Raw genomic sequence first — 26,694 nt, forward strand, 5'->3', positions numbered from 1 at the left:
GTAATTGGATGAAAACTAATCTAGGCTGGTCTGCGTCCAAACTGACACCCAATTCCCTATATACTGTAGTGCTGTATAAAACTATGTACATGTTTTTATTTCATTAGTCCACTGTTAATACAGACCCAAAATATTTTGCCTTGTCAGCAGTCAAGTTTTGAAGATATTGGACTTTCAAGAAGCAGTGTCACTTGCCATATCACCATGATGTGTTTTGCATTATATGAAAGCAACTTTGAAATCTACTTGCAATGAAAAGTGCTATATAAAATAAATATATATATATTTTAATACTGTTATTTAACTAGGCAAGCCAGTTAAGAACAAATTCTTATTTTCAATGACGGCCTAGAGAACGACAGATTTGTACCTTGTCAGCTCTGGGATTATGAACTTGCAACCTTCCGGTTACTAGTCCAACGCTCTAACCACTAGGCTACCCTGCCGCCCCAAATATGATTATATGACTGTATAGGGATTATGGGATCTGGTCAAAATGTGTGTACCATATAGGAATGTGGTACCTTTTCAGAAAGTGCATCTAACAGTTGTATGGTTGACAATCTGAATGGCAACATTAAGCAAATGAATCAAGTTGATCAGGGTGACCATGACAACTTGCAGTAATTTAAACAGGTTTGGCCACGCTTTCATAACTTCATGCGTTATGGTTAGGGTAGTGTAGTTAGTAGGCTATGGGGGTGCTCAGTTGGGGGTGAGAGGGTTCTCTCGTGTTGGATTCCTTCAGTTTTCCTTTAATAACACTAGAGGGTAGTGTTTCTCTTGAAACATCACCTCTGTCTCCTCTGTACAAGTAGCCGACTCTAAAGTCAATACGGTCTCCTTTTTATTTGGGTGGAGGCACCACACCCTAAGTGTTATCAGTCAGGCCAAATAGAAAAGTTTTGCTAATCTTAAAATGTTGGCAGAATGCAAACACACCCATAGTCCAACATCACTGCTACCCTACATCAGACATGATCAGACAATGGCATATTATTTCCAAACATGAGATGGAGATGGATATATATATTTATTTTTTTATAGTTCAAATTGTCGGCAAATACAACAACCTATTTGAATGGATTCGTTGCAGGATCTTGTGATCTTGCTGTACCAGGAGTTGCATGTGTTCCTTGTCATGCTCCCATGAAGTAAGGCTAGACTGGTATGAGAATCTTTAAACAAAGCCCCCATTCAGATAGTGAAAGATATGACCTGAATTAATAGGATTCCAAATGAATTAATTGGAAATAACAAATCCCTAACGTTTTATCAACAATAATCACAAATTCATCTCACTGGTTTGAACACTGTCGAATGTCTCAATGGCCTACCGGCATTGTCATGACCAAGTGTAAACCTATACTGGATTGCATCTGTTCATACAAACGTACAAGCTAAGGGGGAAGAGGGACCAACAAAAGCCGGGGACCAACAAAAGCGAATGGATGCGGTGGGGAGAGGGAAGTCGTCCGAAATCTGGCTACATGTGACGTCACGAGATTTCCTTAGACCAAGCGGCAGCTGCTGAAGCTAGTCACAGAGCCGGGAGGACTGTCGCAGCAATTTCTGTCTACAAATGATTATTTTCGGATATTATAATTGGACGTAGCATCAGCAGCAATGGATACATCCCGTTTTTTTTTCCATTTTTATCACTGACTGACTGTTCTTTCCAAATATTTTGCTGCGTTGGGAAGCACGCAAGCGCTCGAAGGGGGGGTGTCCCTAGCTATCATTATTCGACTTGCCAGGTAAAATACGTCAAATGTAATGAAATACTCATTATAAAAAGAAATTCAGAAAGGGTTTAAGAAGCGCTGGGGTTGGGGTTCAATATTTTATTGGGCCTGTGGAAGCATATTTTCAACGTAAAATGGATGGGAACAACCGTTAGCCTGTAGCGGGCTAGCTAGCATGAATGCACGTAATTTGCAAGTTTGGGATGTGATGCTGCTTGGATGCTGCAACGGGAGGGCTCGGGCATTCTCAAGCGTGAGCTACAATGATGGGCTGGTGTTACTGCCTGGCTTCGGCGCAGTCTTTGCGCCCTAAATAAATGATATGTTTATTGAAACAACGCCACATGTTTATATGATATATATATAACGCCAACAACATAGGAAGAAATGTAGGGAGTCGTACAAAAAGGTAAAACGTCAAGAGGACACTGTCAGCTAGCTGCTAGCTAACGTTTACTACGTTCGTTAGCCGCTTTCAGTGGCTCGATTTACAATTTCTATCCCCCAATCACTTGACATTTTATCCGTTTGCTGGGCACGTGAACATTGTTTAAAAATCATCCTTACCCAGTAATGACTTTGTGCCTGTTGTTATTATTGTATAATTAAGCGTGTAATGTTATATGGCAGGCGGATGTTATTATGTAAGCGCAAATGACACCACACGCCCTTGAAACAAAAGCTGTTGTTTCAATATTTGCTTATTTTTGTATGCGGTGCAAGGCCTAGCCATGTCTTGTACATTGATGGCAGAGACTCTTATTGCGGAAAAGGTTTGCACATGTGACCTGTAATGGCTTCTAAAATGGAAAGTCTGGTCATGTCAGCTATTGTTTTTGTTGTCATTGGATTGATGCCATGTATTTTCCATCCCAGAGCCAGGTCTTTCACATCAGTCGGCCGCGTTTGACAGGCGTCCAATCTCTGACAACAAAACACTATACTGCATGTAATACAGTTTTCTCCTAGTACGGTAGTAAGTGCTTCACTTTGAACAAAAATAAACTAATGGGTTGTCACAGGCAGTTTGGCCTCTATTTTGGCACCCTTGTATCACTGGTTACTAGAGATAAGTAAATGGTAATACATTTTTATCTCTCCACAAAGGACATGAATTTAACCACAGAAGCTGTTCCTGAACTCGAATATGATTGTGGACCCAGAATTAAATCCTTTTATTAAAAAGGTACACATCCTTTACGGCCACCTTGTGTCTATTCTGGTACCAATGGATTATTCTAAGTTGTCTATTAGGATATGCACAAACAACGTCAGAGACTGTGGCAAGGTCAGGGTTGCGTATTAGGACCACGCAAGACTTTGCCGCTTTTAATTAAGATGTTTTGATCTACTACACTGTTAGATAATGTGTGCCTTGAGAACTCTACACAAACTTTGTTTGATTGAGCAACATATGCGCTTTGATGGGAATAAAATAACCAAATAGCCTCGATCTAGCAGCAGCATACCATCCTGCATCCCACTACTGTCATGACTCTAATGCTAAGCAGGGTTGGTTCAAGTCGGTCCCTGGATGGGAGACCAGATGCTGCTGGAAGTGGTGTTGGAGGGCCAGTAGGAGGAACACTTTCCCCTGGTCTAAAAAAAAAAATCCCATTCCCCCAGGTCAGTGATTGGAGACTTTGCCCTGTGTGAGGTGCTGTCTTTCGGATGGGATGTTAAACGGGTGTCCTGACTCTCTGTGGTCACTAAAGATCTCATAGCACTTATGTATGAGTAGGGGTCTTAACGCCAGTGTCTAAATTCCCAATCTGGCCCTCATACCATCATGGTCAGCTAATCATTCCCAGCTTCCAATTGGCTTATTCCTCTCCCCTATAACTATTCCCCAGGTTGTTGCTGTAAATTATAACGTGTTCTCAGTCAACGTACCTGGTTAAATTAAAGATATACAGTAACAGTCAAAAGTTGACATACCCTTTGAAGTTTTTAAAAACTATTTTCTAATAGTGAAGACATCAAACCTACAAAGTAACACCTATGGAATCATGTAGTAACCAAAACAAGTGTTAAACAAATCCAAAATATATTTTTTATTTGAGATTCTTCAAAGTAGCCACCCTTTGCCTTGATGACAGCTTTGCACACTTGGCATTCTCTCAACCAGCTTCACCTAGAATGCTTTTCCAACATGCGGAGCACTTGTTGGCCTCTACCTTCACTCCAACTCATCCCAAACCATCTCAATTGGGTTGAGGTCAGGTGATTGTGGAGGCCAGGTCATCTAGTGCAGCACTCCATCACTCTCGTTCTTGGTCAAATAGCCCTTACACAGCCTGTAGGTGTGTTTTGGGTCATTGTCCTGTTGAAAGACAACTGATTGTCCCACGAAGCGCAAACCAGATGGGATGGCATATCACTGCAGAATGCTGTGGTAGCCATGCTGGTTAAGTGTTCTAAATAAATCATTGATAATGTCACCAGCAAAGCACCCGCACACCACCTCCTCCATGCTTCACAGTGCGAACCACACATACAGAGATCAACTGTCTCTGAGTCTCACAAAGACATACTGGTTGGAACCAAAAATCAAACATTTGGACTCATCAGACCAAAGGACAGATTTCCACCGGTCGAATGTCCATTGCTCATGTTTCTTGGCCCAAGTCTCTTCTTATTGATGTCCTTTAGTAGTGGCAATTTGACCATGAAGGCCTGATTCACACAGTCTCCTATGAACAGTTGATGTTGAGATGTGTTTGTTACTTGAACTCTGTGAAGCATTTATTTGGGCTGCAATTGCTGAGGCTGGTAACTCTAATTAACTAATGAACTCTGCAGCAAAGGTAACTCTGAGTCTTTCTTTCCTGTGGCGGTCCTCTTTAGAGCCAGTTTCATAATCACGCTTGATGGTTACTGCGACTGCACTTGAAGAAACTTTAAAAGTCTTTGAAATGTTCCAGATTTACTAACCTTCATGTCTTAAAGTAATGATGGACTGTCGTTTCTTTTTTCTTATTTAAGCTGTTCTTGCCATAATATGGACTTGGTATTTGACCTTATACCACCCTTACCTTGTCACAACACTGATTGGCTCAAACACATTAAGAAGAAAATACATTTAATAAATTCCACAAATTAACAAGGCACACCCGTTAATTGAAATGCATTCTAGGTGACTACCTCATGAAGCTGGTTGAGAGAATGCCAAGAGTGCAAAACTGTCATCAGTGCAAAGAGTGGCTATTTGAAGAACCTCAAATATAAAATATTTTTAGATTTGTTTAACACTTTATTGGTTACTAGATGATTCCATGTGTTATTTCATAGTTTTGATGTCTTCACTATTCTACAATGTAGAAAATATTAAAAATAAAGAAAAACCCTGGAATGAGTAGGCGTGTCCAAACTTTTGACTGGTACTGTATATAACTTGAATCCCAACCTGGCCAGTCTGATATCTCTAAAAGCATTGATCTTCAGTTACTTTTCACTGCGTATATTTAGTCACATCTAAGTATATTGGCTATTGGCTACAATGATGACATCATTAGCACGGACCTCAGTCAATCACTCCAAATCCCAATTGGAGATCAATGGGAAAAGCAGCCAGTATGTCAAAAGCATTATGTAGGCCTACTCTAGAAAATCTGGTCAATGGCGCTGTATAAGCAGTATTTGGCCCGCCAAAGAGCAGCGAGAGGGAGGAAAGGGGACAAATCTGCCGGTGGGAGGGGACGGGAAGCGCATTCTGGGTCTTAACAATGACCCCAGTTCTCACGTAGGTGTTTGTAAAGGAACGAGAGGGGTTGGGGATGTAGTGTGTGTGTGTGTGTGGAGCAATCCATGGACCTTTCCCCCCCTCCTTTCTCTCTCCCCTGCTTCCTTCCAGGCTGAGTCACCGCTGGAGTGCCTTAAGAGAGAGAGCGAAGGAAGACGTGGAGAGAAAGGTAGTGTGAGAGAGAGACGGCTAGGGGAGTAAAGACAGAGAGTGAGAGGAAAACGAGTGGCGAGGAGGTAGCAGAAAGGAGAAGAGAGAGAGCCAAGGGAGTTGGGGAAAAAGATGGAGTAAGGGAGAGAGAGAGACGACACACAGAGACGGAGTGAGGAGAGTGGGCGTGTGTCTGTGAGGAAGAGAAAGAGACAGCAAGGTCAGGACTGCTGAACCCCCCCACCCCCTTGGGTCTGAGCGCTGGGCTGACGGTCAAGGCGACGCCACTATGAGTGACCAAAACGTTGTCAAGGAAGGCTGGGTTCAGAAGAGAGGTGAGTCGATTGATTGATTGATGATCGGTGATGTTTACTGTCTTGGAATTTGTTTAGTTTTTTCACAGTTCACATCAAAAACAAACACCCCTTTTCAAACACCCCCGGGTCCCCAAATACCTGTATATACATAAACATGGAACCAACAGGGAAGGGAAACAATGGAATATTGTATTATGATATCCAGGGGTTGGAACCAAAATTATTTTCCAATCGTTTTGTTCTGAACAGAACCATTATTTTTCCCGTTCTGACAACAAAATAAAGTTCTGAACCATTTCGAACCAAAAACGTACTCTTTATATCGTTCCTTTTTAAACCTCTGAAAACGTTTGATTTTTTTTTACATTTCATTCAGCATTAAATTACTTCACCAATCGGTGTGGATAGAGCAGGGCGCAAGATGCGACTGAAAATCTTCAGGCGAGAGAAGATGGAGGAGGCTTGGCTTGAAGCGCTGGGCATCTTATGACATGCATTATCTGAATTAGGCCCACAGAACTATACCTACAGAGAAGCAGCTTCTATGGAGGAACTTTTAATGTCTTTGAATTTCTGAGATTTTTGTGGGACCATAAAAAAATGCCCGAAACATAAAATAACGTTATTAACTGGTTCCCATGAGTTTAATATAACGGTTCTGTTCCGGAACAGTTTAGATAACTTTCGTTTAATATTGTTATTTTCCGGTTTTTGGATCTGTTCCCTGAACCGGTTCCAACCCCTGATTTATAGCTAGTATGCACAGCATGTGGTATGGATGATTTTAAGCTGTGTTGACTGGTTGAACACATGGAGTGTGTGTGTGGTTATTTATTTAGCCTCAGGCTGTGACACTGCCACAGACAAATTTGAGTTCTCGGAGGATGGCTTAACTCCCCAGTTCCTTCCTTTCAGAGCCCGGGAGCCACTGAATTGTTACAGGCACTTTTGTGCTGGGTACAAAATCCAGTTAGTCTTCTAAACACTGAAGGGTAGCTAGTGGTTTAGAGTTAAACTAGTAGCAAACAATCAGTTTTATACTTGTATTAAATTGTCATTACAAAGTCGTTACTGCATTTTTTTGTACACACTGTCACTTGTGGTAAAAGAAAAGTTAAATAATACCATGTAGGCTATTAGCAAAATGGAGCTCCTCTACAACAAGGTCCGCATGGAGATCTTGCAAGCAAACACAAGCATGGACCGTCGTATTAAGTAATTATGTATTAACCTTCTTGAACCATGATGAATCATCCTGCCATGCTGTTAAATGAAAATGCACTTCCTTAAAGCCGTACATAGGGGTACATCCCAGATGACATCTCATTCCCTTTTATAATACACTACTTTTGGGCCCATAGCCCTGGAACTATAAAGAGGAGAGTGCCATTTAGGATGCAGTGAAGGTCTGACCACTGCTACAGCCAGTCAGTAACTATAACAACTGATAGGTTAAGTTTCCAGTATGAACCAATTCCTGCTGGACTTGTTGCAGGTGAGTACATAAAGAACTGGAGGCCGCGCTACTTCCTGCTGAAGACAGACGGATCCTTCATCGGCTACAAAGACAAACCCCAGGACGCAGACCTGGCCTATCCCCTCAATAACTTCTCTGTAGCAAGTAGGTTCTCCTCGCCATTATCAGTCCCCATTTTAAACCATTTGGGGGCGGTTTCTCAGACACAGATTAAGCCTAGTCCTGGACTAAAAAGCAAGCTCAATGGAGAATGTCAATTGAAAATGATTGAGTCCAGGGCTAGGTTTAATCTGTCCCAGGAAACCGCTTCTTAGTGTGTTGGGTATATTGTATTACAATATACAGTGTCTTCGGAAAGTATTCAGACCCCTTGACTTTTTCCACATTTTTATTCGAAAATTGATTAAATATTTTTTTAAATCCTCAGCAATCTACATAAGCATTCAGACCCTTCGCTATGAGACTCGAAGTTGAGCTCTGTTGCATCCTGTTTCCATTGATCATTCTTGAGATGTTTCTACAACTTGATTGGAGTCAACCTGTGGTAAATTCAATTGAATAGACATGATTTGGAAAGGCACACACCTGTCTATATAAGGTCCCACAGTTGACAGTGCATGTCAGAGCAAAAACCAAGCCATGAGGTCGAAGGAATTGTCCGTAGAGCCTCGAGACAGGATTGTGTGGAGGCACAGATCTGAGGACAGGTACCAAAACATTTCTGCAGCATTGAAGGTCCCCAAGAACAGAGGCCTCCATTATACTTAACTGGAAGAAATTTGGAACCACCAAGACTTCCTAGAGCTTGCCGCCCTGCCAAACTGATCAATCGGGTAGAAGGGCCTTGGTCAGGGAGATGACCAAGAACCTGATGGTCACTCTGACAGAGCTCTAGAGTTCCTCTGTGGAGATGGGAGAACCTTCCAGAAGGACAACCATCTCTGCAGCACTCCACCAATCAGGCCTTTATGATAGAGTGGCCAGACGGAAGCCACTCCTCAGTAAACAGCACATGACAGCCCACTTGGAGTTTGCCAAAAGGCACCTAAAGACTCAGACCATGAGAAACAAGATTCTCTGGTCTGATGAAACCAAGATGGAACTCTTTGGCCTGAATGCCAAGTGTCAAGCCTGGAGGAAACCTGGCACCATCCCTATGGTGAAACGTGGTGGCAGGATCATGCTGTGGGGATGTTTTTCAGCAGCAGGGACTGGGAGACTAGTCAGGATAGAAGGAAAGTGAATGGAGCAAAGTACAGAGAGATCCTTGATGAAATCCTACTCCAGAGCGCTCAGGACCTCAGACTGGGGTGAAGGTTCAACTTGCAACAGGACAACGACCTTAAGCACACAGCCAAGACAACGATGGAGTGGATTCTGGATAGGTCTCTGAATGTCCTTGAGTGGCCCAGCCAGAGCCCGGACTTGGACCCGATCGAGCATCTCTGGAGAGACCTGAAAATATCTCTGCAGCGACACTCCCCATCCAACCTGATAGAGCTTGAGAAGATCTGCAGAGAAGAATGGGAGAAACTTCCCAAATACAGGTGTGCCAAGCCTGTAGCGTCATACTCAAGAAGACTCGAGGCTGTAATCGTTGCCAAAGGTGCTTCAATAATGTAAATGTTATATTTCAGTTTTTTGTATTTTTAATAAATAGGGCAAAAATGTCTTAACCTGTTTTTGCTTTGTCAATATAGGGTATTGTGTGTAGATTGAGGGGGGGGGGGACTATTTAATCAAATTTAGATTAAGGCTGTAACAAATCAAAATATGGAAAAAGTAAAGCTGTCTGAATACTTTCCTAAGGCATTGTGCTACAATTACCTTAATTTTTAAATATCATTAAAGGTTCCCTTTTAGGCAGTGTGCATTCCCAAGAGCCAATGTGTCTCTGTCAAACGTTCAGAGTTAAATTAGTGCTACTTGAGTATAGTACAACACTATGTTTCCACCGTTATCTCCTGAAACAGTAGTGAGTGACAAATGTTTATTCTGTGATGCTTTGTCAACCTCCATGGTATGAAGGATTTATTCAATCACTCGTTCATCACCCCACTCATTTTATTTTTACCTTCTTGCTCTCTCCCACCTCCTCTCTCTCTCTCTACCTCTTTCTTCCCTCTCTTTCCTTCCCGACACACCCTCTATTTCTCCCCCCTCTTTCTCCCTCTCCTCAGAATGTCAGCTGATGAAGACAGAGCGGCCAAAGCCCAACACGTTCATCATCCGCTGTTTGCAGTGGACCACGGTTATTGAGAGGACATTCCACGTGGACACGCCCGATGAGAGGTGGGTCACCCTCTCTCTCTCTCTCTCCTCTTCCTCTACTACAGCCTTGCCTCCTCATCTCTCGCCTTTAGGGAAAACGCTATTGAAAATTGAAGAAGAATACCTATACACTGTTTAGATGCTGCTAAAACATGTTAATCTAAGCATAAAACTTCCACAGCAGCAGTTGCATGTTTTGATGTAACTAGTTTTAGCAAACCACAGGAGCATCCAGACAGAATGGGGGTATGTCTCTAGATTTCTCCATGACATTTATTGTGTACCCTGCATTTTTCGAAATGTGTGCTTTCCTCAGCATACATATACACGCACACATACACACGCAGTAAAGCAGTGTATTAAAGTGAGCTGCTGTTGGTTGGTTCCAGGGATGAGTGGGCCGAGGCCATCCAGATGGTGGCCGACTCCCTGGCCAAGCAGGAGGAGGAGGGGATCCTGTGCAGCCCCACGTCGCAGATCGAGAATGAGGTCAACGAGGAGGAGATGGACACCTCCACCAGCCAACACAAACGGAAGGTGAGCCGCTCTGGGGACTGAGCGCAGGTCATACATTGGTAGATGGGCACATAAACACCAAGCAAGATTGTTTCTCTCATCTCAATGAAGGCTTCTCCTCTTCTTCTTTCTTTTTTTCTCCTCTACTTTCCTCTTCTCTCTGACAGACAATGAATGACTTTGACTATCTGAAACTACTGGGAAAAGGCACTTTTGGGAAAGTAATTCTGGTGAAGGAGAAGGCAAGCGGAACTTATTACGCCATGAAGATCCTGAAGAAAGAAGTTATCATCGCCAAGGTACTGGCTGGTTTTAAAGCAGTTTCTCTCAACCTTTTTTAGTCTAGGGATCAAATCAACCAAATAAAATGTTATGTCACATGCGGCGAATACAACAGACCTTACAGTGAAATGCTTACTTACGAGCCCTTAACCAACAATGCAGTTGTAAGAAAAATAAGTGTTAAGTAAAAAATAGATAAGTACATTTAAAAAAATAAAAGTAACAAATAATTCAAGAGCAGCAGTAAAATAACAGTAGCGAGGCTATATACAGGGGGTAACGGTACAGAGTCAATGTTCTGGGGTACAGGTTAGTAGAGGTAATATGTACATCAGCAAACTATAACTGTTTTTTCGTGCTTGGAAGTACATTTCAACTAAACTAACACTATAGAACTGACTAAATGAGTGTCTGGGACCATCCCACAGACCGGCGGTCGAAACACTGGTAGAAAGAACTGAGCCCTGTTGGAATGGATCCAGATATCACCATTTGGCGCCTTGTACCTTCTACATCCTAACATTCTGTCTTTCTCTCCCACTCTCTTTCCCTCTCTCTCTACCGCCGTTTCTTGATTTTCCTCTCTTTCCTTGAAACTCAGGACGAAGTTGCTCACACCCTCACAGAAAGCAGAGTGTTGAAAAACACCCGGCATCCATTCCTAACAGTGAGTATTGTTTAGCAAAGACTTGAAGGCAAACTTTACACTGTAAGCCTGTATTATTCACTTGGAGGCCATGTCTCAAATGGCACCCATATGGCTCTGGTCAAAAGTAGTGCACTATATAGGGAATAGGGTGCCACTTGGGATGCATCCACAGACTCAGTCAAAAGCTAAGTCTGATTGAATAAACATTTAAGCTGATCTACTGTTGCACATGTAATTAGATATGAATTCACAAGATAATTGAACGTCTGTTTGTGTGGATGTAAAGAAACAAAACAACAATGATGGTGCAACTCTTGTTATTTTTCTCTAGTCTCTGAAGTACTCCTTTCAGACCAAGGACCGGTTGTGCTTTGTCATGGAGTATGTGAACGGAGGAGAGGTAAGAGATGCCTGTGCTACCTGAGTTACCTGGGGAAAGATTAGCATTTTTTTTTTTTACAGACACTGTAGGTTTGTTGATGAGGATTCCCTGAGACAGGTGCACCTTCCTCTTCCACCATACAGAATTCTTTCCAGGAGCCGAAATAATTATTTCCAGGGACCGTCTCAGATTAGGAATGCTGATCTAGGATCAAGTCCCTCTCCTATTCATTCTGATTTAAAATGCAAAACTGATCTTAGATCAGCACTCCTACTCACTCCTACTCTACAATTTGTGAATATGGGCCCATAACATGTTTTTTTAGAGAGCTATTAGTGAATGAAACTATATCTTTTTATATGCAGATGTGTAAATACATATTTTTCCTCGCAGCTGTTTTTCCATTTGTCAAGAGAGCGAGTGTTTTCCGAGGACCGCACCCGATTCTACGGAGCTGAGATCGTCTCCGCTTTAGACTACCTTCACTCTGCCAAGATAGTGTACCGCGATCTGAAGGTACGTTCATTCATATAGCAATGACTGTCCAACAGTTTGGCTAATATCTGTCATAACACCATGTGTAGACTTCTCTTAGAAGCGAATCCTTACTTCCAATCCTAACTAAGTCCAATGGGAGACAAAGTGAAGATTTTGACTTAAAACGTATAAAAAGAGCATTCTGTTGAGGATGGATATATTATAGGGGCGTATATTCAACATATAACATGATATTTATTCTCATTGGCAGCTGGAGAACTTGATGCTGGATAAAGACGGGCACGTCAAGATCACGGACTTCGGCCTCTGCAAAGAGGGCATCACCGACACGGCCACCATGAAGACCTTCTGCGGCACGCCAGAGTACCTGGCTCCAGAGGTCAGCGCTCACACTGATGTACACTACACTACCCAGAATGCCATGTTGTGAGATCTATCCATGTTTTCTTATGGGAGGAAATATTCTAGGTGTCTAATATACTAACCACATCAGTGTACTGAGTAAAGCAGAGCTCTACTGCCAAGAGACAAAAGCCCTTGCACGGAAAAGAGTCAGGTGTAGAGAAGAACGGTATGAATGCCGTATGCTCCCAAGGGGGCCAAGAGGATACAGTCAGGTCACATACTAATAAAATAAAATCTAATGTTATTGGTCACATACACATTTTACAAATGTTATTGCAGGTGCAGCGAAATGCTTATGTTCCTAACTCCATCAGTGTGGTAATACCTAACAATACACAGAAATCCACAAAATAAAGAAGAAATATCAGAACGAGCAATGTCAGTCCAAAATATATATGTATATGGTGCTGTGTATAGACATTATGGACAATAAATGTGCAGTAGTTATATAGGATGAGCCTTGACTAGAATTAGAGGTCGACTGATTATGATTTTTCAACGCCAATACCGATTATTGGAGGACCAAAAAAAGCAGGTGCCGATTTGTATTTATTTATTTGAAATAATGACAATTACAACAATACTGAATGAACAATGAACACTTTTATTTTAACTTAATATAATACATAAATAAATACATTTAATCTCAAATAATGAAACATGTTCAATTTGGTTTAAATAATGCAAAAAACTGTGTTGGACAAGAAAGTAAAAGTGCAATATGTGCCATGTAAAAAAGCTCAAGTTTAAGTTACTAGCTCAAAACATATGCTAAAAGGAACCACCAGCTTTCATGGGTCTTTAATGTTCTCAGTTAAGAAGTTTTAGGTTGTAGTGCAAAGAGCAGAGCTTGTCTGCATGGTCCCCTGTCAGTCTGCTCCTCCGCTTCTCATAAATTATCCCCACCTCACTGAACACTCTAGCTTGGGACCGAAGAAGGTGGGGGACAGAGAAACTTCTTTGTCAACGGAGCGAGTGATTGAAGTCTGTCCTCATTCTGCTTCCACCACTCAAAAGGCAAGACGCTCTTTCTGTCAATGACAGGCGCTGTGAGTTAACACTCCAACTCAATTTCAAAACTTCATCCCTGCCCTCTTAGCTTTCCGAGGATTCTAGCGTAGAGGTTGTCCACCAGACTGGGTGGCTGATCTACCCAGATTCTGCCTTTTTGCGCCTGGATCTGGGTCATCCTCTTCACTTGTCCCATCTGCTGTGGCTCTTGGATTTGGTTTCCTTAGTAGGTCAGACTCCTCCTTCAGCCACTGTGCTGTCCCTGAGGTGAAGGCATAGCTCTTGTAACGTGGATCCAGGACAGTTTCCAGCACTAGGGAACTTTAGGTTTGAGACAATGTCCCACTGTGCAGCAGACAAACTGCTGATGTGTCCGTATTCGCCTGCATACTCATTCAGTGCACGCCTCTGTTCAAACATCCTCTGCAACATGTGTAGTGTGGAGTTCCAGCGAGTTTGAACTGCTTGGATGATGCTGTGTTTGGGAAGGCCAAGCTCTTCCTGAATGGCCCTCAGCCTCTGTTTGGCCAGAACAGAGTGGTCGAAGTGAGTTGCACAGCTCTTCAACATGGCAATAATGTCTAGCACAGCTCTCTGACTGGACAGGCCATCATTGATTACAAGCTGTAGGGTGTGTGCACTGTAGCTGAAGTCTGGAAGCTCTGCCAGTCTCATACCTTTCACCATGTTTGCCCCACTGTCCCTGAGAACCAGCACTACACGTTCTGTGTGGATTTCCCAGTATTCCAACATGGTCAAAAACATCTCTCTGATGTAGTTTCCTATCTGTGATCCATTCATAGTCTTGACATTCAGCACAACCTGCTTTCTTGTCCAGACATTGTCAAAGAAATGTCCAGTAGGACGCATCAGGGACTCTGTAGTGCCTGACCAGCAGTCAGTTGTAAATGCCATGTGTGGAGCGTCCACTGGTGCCACCAGATTCTTCACTTTCATCACAACTCTTTCATGTGTTTTATCTAGCATTTCGGTGCAAAATCATTTATATTTTGATCCTCTACCGGGGTTCAGCAAGAGTAATCAGCCGCTGAAAACCAACGTCAGACACCACTGTGAATGGCTGGTTGTCAATGGCAATCATCTCAATAATTGCTTCATCCATCTTCCTGGCCCTTGGGTCTTTGTCCTGCCATTTAGATTTTTTATTAAAAAGTTGAAAGATTTTAGCCTGCGATGTCTGTATGTGACTTGTCTGTATCACTTTTTCCTTGTGAAGAATTTGCGTTTGCTTTTTTTCCATAATTTGCTTCCTTATGGGCTTTTGGATGGGGGATTTTTAAGGTGATTCTACAGTTTAGTGGTATTTTTTGATTTAGCAGTTGCTGACCCCATGCTTACATCTTCATCACAAATAAGACACCTTGCTTTCCCTGGTGCCAATTCAATGTAATAGTCCCACAGTGGTGCTCTGCTTTTCTCTGCCATCTGTAAAATTAATATATTTGTGTACACACACATACACACAGAGCTCTCTGAAGTGACAATGATACTGAAGAGTCTGCTTAGGAGACACAAATACTCTCAACTGTTTGAATAATAAAAATAGAGTTACCTGTGATGAATGTTGAAAACAAAAACTGTCATTTCTATATGCAGGAAATCCTATTTTAATAATGGGCATGGTAAGAATTGACTACCAAAGTGTGAGTCATAATCTCCATGACACCTTCCAGCAAAATCTGAAAAGCGGTTCCTTCATTCATTTATTTCACAGGACATTTTTAGATTGACTTCAAATAAGGTCTGTGTTTCGTGTAGGCTTATACCACCTTGCCAATTTGATAACTGTGTAGATATCCATAGGACAAGGTAACTCTGATCAATATTGGATAAATAAACTCAGTACAAAAATAATCGTCCTCTCACTGTCAACTGCGTTTATTTTCAGCAAACTTAACATGTATAAATATTTGTATGAATATAAGATTCAACAACTGAGACAAACTGAACATGGCGCCGGAAGAAATGGCAGCAGTTTTACAGCTGCCCAACCAATTGTGCTATTGTGTTTTTTTTCGCGTTGTTTGTAAATTATTTTGTACATAATGTGTGTGCAACCGTATCTTACGGGAAAAAAGAGCTTCTGGATATCAGAACAGTGATCACTCACTTCGGATTAGACAAAGATTGTTTCTTCAACAAACAAGACGCACAAGACATTCTTCAAACACCCAACCAGGCCGACATCCTCGTTATTTTCAAGAGGAAGCGACGCAGGTGCCTGGTCAGGACCCGGAAAAGGCGAGTGAGAAAGCTGCCATTACCGTCAATACTACTCGCCAAAGTGCAATCATTGGACAATAAACTAGACGAGTTACAGTCACGAATATCCTACCAACGGGACATCAACTGTAATATCCTATGTTTCATGGAAACGTGGCTAAATGACATGGATATTCAGTTTGCAGGATACACGCTGCACTGGCAAGATAGTACAGCACACTCCGGTAAGACGAGGGGGGCGGTCTGTGCATATTTGTAAACAACAGCTGGTGCGCGAAATCTAAGGAAGTCTCTAGATGTTGCTTGCCTGAAGTAGAGTATATTGTGAGAAATGGCAGGCCACACTACTTGCCTAGAGAGTTTTCAGCTATACTTTTTGTGGCTGTTTATTTACCACCACAGACTGGCACTAAGACCAGTTTGGTAAATCTGACCACAACTCTATCCTCCTGATTCCTGCTTACAAGCAAAAATTAAAGCAGGAAGCACCAGTGACTCGGTCTATAAAAAAGTGGTTAGATGAAGCAGATGCTAAACTACAGGAGTGTTTTGCTATCACAGACTGGAACATGTTCTGGGATTCTTCCGATGGCATTGAGTAGTACACCACATCAGTCACTGGCTTTATCAATAAGTGCATCGAGGACGTTGTCCCCACAGTGACTGTACGTACATACCCCAACTAGAAGCCATGGATTACAGGCAACATTTGCACTGAGCTAAAGGGTAGAGCTGCCGCATTCAAGTTGCAGGACTCTAACCCGGAAGCTTAAAAGAAATCATGTTATGCCCTGCGATGAACCATCAAACAGGCAAAGCGTCAATACAGGGCTAAGATTGAATCATACTACACCGGCTCCGACGCTCTTCGGATGTGGCAGGGCTTGCAAACTATTACAGACTACAAAGGGAAGCACAGCCGCGAGCTGCCCAGTGACACGAGCCTACCAGATGAGCTAATTCACTTCTATGCTCACTTCGAGGCAAGCAACACTGAGGCTAGCATGAGCGCATCAGCTGTTCCAGATGACTGTGTGATCACGCTCTCCGTAGCCGAAGTGAGTAAGACCTTTAAACAGGTCAACATACACAAGGCTGAGGGGCCAGACGGATTACCAGGACTTGTGCTCCGGGCACGTGCTGACCAACTGGCAGATGTCTTCACTGACATTTTCAACATGTCCCTGATTGAGTCTGTAATACCAACATGTTTCAAGCAGACCACCATTGTCCCTGTGCACAAGAACAGAAACGCAACCTACCTAAAGACTACAGACCCGTAGCACTCACGTCCGTAGACATGAAGTGCTTTGAAAGGTTGGTAATGGCTCACATCAACACCATTATCCCAGAAACCCTAGACCTACTCCAATTTGCATACCGCCAAAACAGATCCACAGATGATGCAATCTCTATTGCACTCCACACTGCCCTTTCCCACGTGGACAAAAGGAACACTTATGTGAGAATGCTATTCATTGACTACAGCTCAGCATTCAACACCATAGTACCTTCAAAGCTCATCACTAAGCTAAGGATCCTGGGACTAAACACCTCCCTCTGCAACTGGATCCTGGACTTCCTGACGGGCCTCCCCCAGGTGGTGAGGGTAGGTAACAACACACGCTGATCCTCAACACTGGAGCTCCCCAGGGGTGTGTGCTCAGTCTCCTCCTGTACTCCCTGTTCACCCACGACTGCATGGACAGGCACGACCCCAACACCATCATTAAGTTTGCAGACGACACAACAGTGGTAGGCCTGATCACCGACAACGACGAGACAGCATATAGGGAGGAAGTCAGAGACCTGGCCGGGTGGTACCAGAATAACAACCTATCCCTCAACATAACCAAGACTAAGGAGATGATTGTGGACTACAGGAAAAGGAGGACCGAGCACGCCCCCATTCTCATCGACGAGACTGTAGTGGAGCAGGTTGAGAGCTTCAAGTTCCTTGGTGTCCACATCAACAACAAACTAGAATGGTCTAAACACACCAAGTCAGTCGTGAAGACTATTGTCCCTCAGGAAACTAAAAATATTTGTCATGGGTCCTGAGATCCTAAAAAGGTTCTACAGCTGCAATTGCTCAGCCTCTGACCGCAAGGCACTACAGAGGGTAGTGCGTACGGCCCAGTACATCACTGGGGCTAAGCTGCATGTCATATAGGACCTCTACACCGGTGTCAGAGGAAGGCCCTAAAAATTGTCAAAGACCCCAGTCACCCCAGTGATAGACTGTTCTCTCTACTACCGCATGGCAAGCGGTACCGGAGTGCCAAGTCTAGGACAAAAAGGCTTCTCAACAGTTGTTTTACCCCCAAGCCATAAGACTCCTGAACAGGTAATAAAATGGCCTAAGTTTTCATAACTGTGACCTTAGTTGCCTACCATCTGTAAGCTGTTAGTGCCTTAACGACTGTTCCACGGGAGCATGTTCATAAATTGTTTATTGTTCATGGAACAAGCATGGGAAACAGTGTTTAAACCCTTTACAAAGATTTGTATTTTTACGAATTATCTTTGAAAGACAGGGTCTTGAAAAAGAGACGTTTATTTTTGTGCTGAGTTTATAAGCGAATACATTTTTTTGTACAGTTGATATATGAAAATATGTTGACAAACGTTACCTTATCCGAGTGAGATTTACACGAGTATCAAAACATCGAGGCGGTTTAAGCCTGCACGAAAGACAGACCTTGTTTGAAGTAGATCAAGACATTCTCTATGGAAGACATGAACGGTAAAATAACTAAGGAACCCCTTTCAAGTTGAGCCGCAAGTTATTATAGGAATTATGAGGCGTAGACTATTTCTCTCTCTACCATATGTATTTCATATACCTTTGACTATTGGATGTTCTTATAGGCACTTTAGTATTGCCAGCCTAATCTCGGGAGTTGATAGGCTTGAAGTGCTTCAAGCATTGCGAATGTAACAGTATAGCTTCCGTCCCTCTCCTCGCCCCTAACTAGGCTTGAACCAGGGACCCTCTGCACACATAGACAACTGACACCCAAGAAGCATTGTTATCCATCGCGCCACAAAAGCTACGGCCCATGCAGAGCAAGGGGAACCACTACTTCAAGGTCTCAGAGCGAGTGACGTCACCGATTGAAACGCTATTAGCGCGCACCACCGCTAACTAGCTAGCCATTTCACATCGGTTACACAAAGAGCTGCTGGCAAACACAGGAAAGTGCTGTTAGATTGAATGCTTACGAGCCTGCTGCTGCCTACCACCGCTCAGTCAGCATGCTTCATCAAATCTTAGACTTAATTATAATATAATAAACACACAGAAATACGAGCCTAATGTCATTAATACGGTCAAATCTGGAAACTTTAATTTCGAAAACAAAATGTTTATTCTTTCAGTGAATTACGGAACCGTTACGTATTTTATCGAACGGGTGGCAACCCTAAGTCTAAATATTGCTGTTACATTGCACAACCTTCAGTGTTATGTCATAATTACGTAAAATTCTGGCAAATTAGTTCGCAATGAACCAGGCGGCCCAAACTGTTGCATATACCCTGACTCTACGTGCAATGAATGCAAGAGAAGTGACACAATTTCCATAGTTAATATTGCCTGTTAACATGAATGTCTTTTAACTAAATATGCAGGTTTTAAAAAATATACTTCTGTGTATTGATTTTAAATAAGGCATTGATGTTTATGGTTAGGTACATTTGTGCAAAGGTTGTGCTTTTGTTAAATCATCACCCGTTTGGCGAAGTAGGTTGTGATTCGATGACAAATATTACCGCATTGATACCGCATTGATTATATGCACCGCTGGACAACCTTGTTAACCTAGTAATATCATTAACCATGTGTAGTTAACTAGTGATTATGTGAAGATTGATTGTTTTTTTATAAGATTAAGTTTAATGCTAGCTAGCAACTTAACTTTGCTCCTTGCTGCACTTGCGTAACAGGTGGTCAGCCTGCCACGCAGTTTCCTCGTGGAATGCAATGTAATTGGCATGCATTTAAAAAAAACTTGAAATCGGCCCTAATTAATCGGTCAAAATTGAATGCATTATATACATATAAAGTGGGTAAAACATACTGTATTATGTCATGATGTCCCTATGCTAGGTGCTGGAGGACAATGACTACGGCCGGGCGGTGGACTGGTGGGGTCTGGGCGTGGTCATGTATGAGATGATGTGCGGTCGGCTGCCCTTCTACAACCAGGACCACGAGAAGCTGTTTGAGCTGATCCTCATGGAGGAGATCAAGTTTCCGCGCACGCTCTCCTCCGACTCCAAGTCCCTGCTCTCCGGCCTGCTCATCAAGGACCCCAACAAACGGTACAGAGAGATAGAAACAGACGCTCGGGCACACACACAGACAGACATGCATGCATTGAAGCAAGAGAGATGTACACACAGAGGCACAGGTATGCAGACAGACGAACGAACACACACACACACCAAGGCTCCAGTGGGGGATTATACGAAGCTGGGTCAGTGATCAGCCAACAAACTCTGCCAAATAGTTTTGACACAACACATTTCCTTCTTCGTAACAGATCAATTTGAAGTGGATTATTGACTCATGCTAATCAGCTAACCAGCCCTCAACTGTAACTTCCCATCATTTTGTCTTTTTTGTATAGGAGTTACTGGCTCACTCATTGATCCTGCTTTATGAAATACTAGCTCATCACAATTTTGCATTTGTTTATTGTTCTGCTACAAATCTGTTTTGTCACTAAAAGCTTGAGGCAGCTAGGTTAGTGGTAAACCCAAGGGAGAACATTCTCTCATTCACCCCTTGATGTTATTCCAGGATTTGCACCTAGCTCATGTTGTCTTGTTTCTTGACAGGTTTTCTAGAAAGTGTTCACATTTGTACTTTTCTTTATTTACGACAGACTCGGTGGCGGTCCAGACGATGCGAAGGAGATAATGCGCCACAGTTTCTTTGCGGCTATAGACTGGCAAGACGTCTACGACAAAAAGGTGAGTCTCCTCTTCTACACCTGATCACTTAGGATTTCATTAAAACAGTTCTCTGCCCTCCCACCGGAATATTCCACACAGGTGAAAATGACAGGCATTTTTCCAGTCAAATATGCAAATATTGACGTCACACACAAGCCACGGACATCAGTATGTCACTGGTCCTGTGGCTCAGTTGATAAAGCATGATGTCAAGATCTTGGGTTTGACTCCTCATGCCACCGATACAAAAATGTATCCACAAACTACTGTAAGTGGCTTTGGATAAAAGCGTCTGCTAAATGGCATATCAATTATATATTACATGTGACAACGGTGTCCCCTCTCTCTCCCCTACAGTTGGTCCCCCCCTTCATGCCACAGGTCTCGTCAGAGACAGACACCCGGTATTTCGATGAGGAGTTCACGGCACAGACGATCACCATCACTCCCCCGGAGAAATGTAAGTGTCCATCGGATCCCTCTGCACGGTTCGGCCCACTTCTTTGGAATAGGGGTTTCCTGCCATAGACTCTGCCATAGGATGATTAGTCTGTTGAATTGTTGGGGGTGTTGTGCTGTGGTACTGGCTTTTATTTAGTGATTATTCTAAGGTAACACTGTTACTCAAGTGACCTTAAGTTTATTTATTTTTTATTTCACATTTATTTAACCAGGTAGGCTAGTCTCATTTACAACTGCGACCTGGCCATGATAAAGTAAAGCAGTTTGACACATACAACAACACAGAGTTACACATGGAATAAACAAACATAGTCAATAATACAGTATAAAAAAGTATATATACAGTGTGTGCAAATGAGATAAGGGCGGTAAAGGCAATAAATAGGCCATGGTGGCAAAGTAATTGCAATATAGTAATTAAACACTGGAATGGTAGATGTGCAGAAGATGAATGTGCAGAGATACTGGGGTGCAAAGACGCAAGATAAACGAATAAATACAGTATGGGGATGAGGTAGTTGGATGGGCTATTTACAGATGGGCTATGTGCAGTGATCTGTGAGCTGCTCTGACAGCTGGTGCTTGAAGTTAGTGAGGGAGATATGAGTCTCCAGCTTCAGTGTCTTTGCAGTTCGTTCCAGTCATTGGCAGCTGAGAACTGGAAGGAAAGGCAGCCAAAGGAAGAATTGGCTTTGGGGGTGACCAGTGAAATATACCTGCTGGAGCGCGTGCTGTGGGTGGGTGCTGCTATGGTGACCAGTGAGCTGAGATAAGGCGGTGCTTTACCTAGCAGAGACTTGTCAATGACCTGGAGCCAGTGAGTTTGGCGACGAATATGAAGCGAGGGCCAGCCATCGAGAGTGTACAGGTCGCAGTGGTGGGCAGTATATGGGGCTTTGGTGACAAAACGGATGGCACTGTGATAGACTGCATCCAACTTGTTGTGTTGGAGTGTTGGAGGCTATTTTGGAAATGACATCGCCGAAGTCGAGGATCGGTAGGATGGTCAGTTTAACAAGGGTATGTTTGGCAGCATGAGTGAAGGATGCTTTGTTGCGAAATAGGAAGCTGATTCTAGATTTAATTTTGGATTGGAGATGTTTAATGTGAGTCTAGAAGGAGAGTTTACAGTCTAACCAGACACCTAGGTATTTGTAGTTGTCCACATATTCTAAGTCAGAACTGTCCAGAGTAGTGATGCTGGACAGGCGGGAGGGTGCGGGCAGCGATCGGTTGAAGAGCATGCGTTTAGTTTTACTTGCATTTAAGAGCAGTTGGAGGCCACGGAAGGAGAGTTGTATGGCATTGAAGCTTTTCTGGAGGTTAACACAGTGTCCAAAGAAGGGCCAGAGGTATACAGAATGGTGTCGTCTGCGTAGAGGTGGATCAGAGAATCACCAGCAGCAAGAGCGACATCATTGATGTATACAGAGAAGAGAGTCGGCCTGAGAATTGAACCCTTTGGCACCGCCATAGAGACTGCCAGAGGTCCGGACAACAGGCCCTCCGATTTGACACACTGAACTCTGTCTGAGAAGTAGTTGGTGAACCAGGTCGAGGCAGTCATTTGAGAAACCAAGGCTGTTGAGTCTGCCGATAAGAATTTGGTGATTGACAGAGTCGAAAGCCTTGGCCAGGTCGATGAATACGGCTGCACAGTATTGTCTCTTATTGATGGCAGTTATATCGTTTAGGACCTTGAGCGTGGCTGAGGTGCACCCATGACCAGCCCTGAAACCAGATTGCATAGCGGAGGTACAGTGGGATTCGAAATGGTCGGTAATCTGTTTGTTAACTTGCCTTTCAAAGACCTTAGAAAGGCAGGGTAGGATAGATATAGATCTGTGGCAGCTTTCCAATCTTTGGGAATCTCAGACGATACGAAAGAGAGGTTGAACAGGCTAGTAAAAGGGGTTGCAACAATTTTGGCAGATCATTTTAGAAAGATAGGGTCCAGATTGTATTGCCTGGCTGATTTGTAGGGGTACAGATTTTGCAGCTCTTTCAGAACATCAGCTATCTGGGTTTGGGTGAAGGAGAAATGGGGGAGGCATGGGCGAGTTGCTGTGGGGGGTGCAGGGCTGTTGACTGGGGTAGGGGTAGCCAGGTGAAAAGCATGGCCAGCCGTAGAAAAATGCTTATTGAAATTCTCAATAATAGAAGATTTATCGGTGGTTACAGTGTTTCCTAGCCTCAGTGCAGTGGGCATCTGGAAGGAGGTGCTCTTATTCTCCATGGATTTTACAGTGTCCCAGGACTTTTGGGAGTTTGTGCTACAGGATACAAATTTCCTAAATTTCCTCACTGCCTGTATATTGGTTCCTAACTTCCCTGAAAAGTTGGCATGTCACGGGGGCTATTCGATGCTAATGCAGTACGCCACAGAATGTTTTTGTGCTGGTCAAGGGCAGTCAGGTCTGGAGAGAACCAGGGCTATATCTGTTCCTGGTTCAACATTTTTTGAATGGAGCATGCTTATTTAAGATGGTGAGGAAGGCACTTTTAAAGAATAACCAGGCATCTTCTACTGACGGGATGAGGTCAATATCCTTCCAGGATACCCGGGCCAAGTCGATTAGAATGGCCTGCTCGCTGAAGTGTTTTAGGGAGCGTTTGACAGTGATGAGGGGTGGTCGTTTGACCGCAGACCCATTACGGACGCAGGCAATGATTGCTGAGATCTTGGTTGAAAACAGCAGAGGTGTATTTGGAGGGTAGGTTGGTTAGGATGATATCTATGAGGGTGCCTGTGTTTACGGATTTGGGGTTGTACCTGGTGGGTTCATTGATCATTTGTGTGAGATTGAGGGCATCAAGCTTAGGTTGTAGGATGTCCGGGGTGTTAAGCATGTCCCAGTTTAGGTTACCTAGCAGCACGAGCTCTAAAGATAGATGGGGGGGCAATCAATTCACATATGGTGTCCAGGGCACAGCTGGGGGCAGAGGGTGGTCTATAGCAAGCGGCAACGGTGAGAGACTTAAGTAATGACACTTAACTCATGCAGGTTATAGTTTGTTATTGAGCCCAGACCTACCTGTCTTTCTCACTCTCCTCTCTCGCTGTCTCTGTCTCTTTCTACAGACGATGAAGACGGGATGGGTGAGGGTGACAGCGAACGGAGGCCTCATTTCCCACAATTCTCGTATTCGGCCAGCGGACGAGAGTGAAGGTCATTGCCAGCCAGTATTGCCCCGCCCCCCCCGCCGTGCGTCCGTTTCGAGGAAAACACGTAGCCATTTTAGGAAAAGTCTCCCCTCTTTTCTCCTTCTCTGTATTCGAGTGCAGACTGGGAGAAGTTGTCTTTTTAGGGACTGTAAAAGGGGTTTTGCACAGTGGGATAGACTCAAGCTGGTCTCTCCACACAAAAAAAAGTATCTTACATTTTCAACGCTATATACTGCAGAAGGCAATGTTTTTGTTATTTATTTTTATCCGTCAATATTAGGTTGTCGACCTGTTACGTTCTTTGTCTTTTTAAAATTTTAGTTTGAACTTTTTTGCACTTGGTTTGGAAGAGCCGTTCTAGGGAACAAAACCAAAAATGTTGCCTTATGTGTGCAGATGTTTCGTATCATACAGACAGGGTTTAGGTCGGGGGGCTCGTGGTTCATTCAAACAATTATTTTTCTCATATACAATGCCATGGTGGTGCACATTCTCCAATCCCATGGCAACGAGAGTCACTATCTGCTAAAAACAACAAAAAAGACAGAACTGACCGTTTCTTTCATTCCAATTTCATTGTCAGTGTTATTACTTTTCATCCTTTTTGACCTTTTCATTTTCTGCCAGAGATTTCTACTTGGTTATTGTTTGACAGAAACACTAAACTGCCAGATACTGCACGGTTCACTCAGGCAACACAGAGCACAACCGCATTCAACTCAGCTACCAGTTTAGCTTTACACACCCATCAGGGAAAAGCTACTATGAATATATATACAAGCCTTTTTTGCGTCTTTTTCCAGTCATTTGATTAATAACTTATTTTCATAGCTATAGAAAAAATAGTGGTATAGATGTTTACACAAGGAATGTGGCTTATACAGGTCCACCTTATGCTGTCATAACACACATGCTCACACACACACACACACTCTCTAACATCAGAGCCAGCTCGGAGCTCTGCTGATATGGCTTGTGACAGACTATGAAATCTATCTGTATAAAAAAAGTAGAATCTCCCCATCAATCTTCCCAAAGCGACAAGGTGGGCGGAAGGCATCAATAATCACTAACCATGTCGGGTCACAGATCACGTGTAACTGAGCCATGAATATACTTGTGTATGATGATATGATGAGGACTGTGAGAATGGAGAGAGAAAAGGAAAGCAGTTCCCCCACGTTTTTTGATGTAAATATGCAATGCCTTTTTTTGTTCTTAGTGGCATCTTGGCCAGACATGAACTTTTGTGTGTGACTGTACTTCAAGCTTGCAGAGGAGAACCAAGACCGGAGGAAAAAGGAAGACTGAGAATGACGTTTTGGGTTAAAACAACGTAAACTACAACGTTGAAGACTGACTGGACGCTCCCATTTTGTGACTGGTGTCAGCGTCGCCTCGACCTGTCTTTCCAGATGAGGTTTCCATGGAGACGAGAACCTTTTTCGCTGTTGGTCAAATAAATTGACACCCACTGTAATGTTTTCTTTTACCCGTTCAAGTGGGACCATGGTCAATTCTGCAGTGATATGTGGTTACATCAGGTCGTTATCATTCCCTTCCTTTTTTGTACCATAGTACTAGATTTATTTATGTTTGTGTCATTCTAGGCAGTGTTACCCAGTCTTGTTCAGAGTCAAAAAGGCACCTCTCTTTAAGCCGCTGAAGGATGATATTGTTGGATGCATTACTAAAGTCTGTTTTTTATCCAATTGTTTTTTGGATTGTTTGCTTGTTTGTTTTCTTACCAAAACATTAGGGCAAGAAACCAATAGTGAACTTGCAATGCCGTGGTAGTATTTATTTTGAATTAAATTAAAGAATACATTTCAGGGTTTTTCATGGCGTAAATCAGTGTTTTATTTTAATCCCCCGTCTGATATTTCAATGAGTGTGTACCCTTTGGAAAGCAATACCCTAAACAATATTCAGCAAGGGTCTCATCCAGGGTCATGTTCATTAGGAACCAAATAAAATAAAACCGGGAGGAAGAAACTACTGGCGCATTCCCACTGGTATGTTTTTGGGTAAAACACGGGTAAATCTATTTTTCCATCTACGTGGGCCGGCACCCGTGTCTCACTGGGCCATTGCTCCGACGGACATGCTCTGTCTTGGAGCCAAGGCACTGGGTCCTTTTTAGCTTGAATTTACAAAGATGGTTAACTCTGAACTTTTACACCTCAAAAAGCAACAGTCTTGAATGATGCAGAGGTTTGTGATTCTGCTTGCCACAAGTCTTTAGTGTCACACACCTGATGGACAAAACACTAGAGCTTACATTAAAGGGACACATCAGGATTTTGGCAATGAGGCCCTTTATCTACTTTCCCAGAGTCACATAAACTTGTGGTTACAATTGTCTCTGTGTCCAATATGAAGTAAGCTAGAGGTAGTTTCACGAGAAAATGCTAA

At 43.1% G+C, this 26,694-nt stretch overlaps 1 protein-coding gene across 1 annotated transcript; it reads left to right on the top strand.

Moving 5' to 3' along the window:
* The first annotated feature begins 1,494 nt into the window (after window positions 1–1,494).
* LOC115103883 (RAC-gamma serine/threonine-protein kinase-like) lies at window positions 1,495–26,116 on the top strand. Its single transcript, XM_029624909.2, has 14 exons — window positions 1,495–1,757; window positions 5,599–5,972; window positions 7,450–7,575; window positions 9,612–9,723; window positions 10,092–10,239; window positions 10,386–10,517; window positions 11,102–11,167; window positions 11,481–11,549; window positions 11,925–12,047; window positions 12,280–12,408; window positions 19,801–20,015; window positions 20,582–20,669; window positions 21,009–21,111; window positions 24,196–26,116. Exons 2-14 carry the CDS (start codon window positions 5,927–5,929, stop codon window positions 24,279–24,281), a joined length of 1,443 nt encoding a protein of 480 aa, XP_029480769.1. The 5' UTR covers window positions 1,495–1,757; window positions 5,599–5,926; the 3' UTR covers window positions 24,282–26,116.
* The last annotated feature ends 578 nt before the right edge of the window (window positions 26,117–26,694 follow it).

Source organism: Oncorhynchus nerka, linkage group LG21 (genome assembly GCF_034236695.1).
Source record: "Oncorhynchus nerka isolate Pitt River linkage group LG21, Oner_Uvic_2.0, whole genome shotgun sequence".
Taxonomy (NCBI): Eukaryota; Metazoa; Chordata; class Actinopteri; order Salmoniformes; family Salmonidae; genus Oncorhynchus; species Oncorhynchus nerka.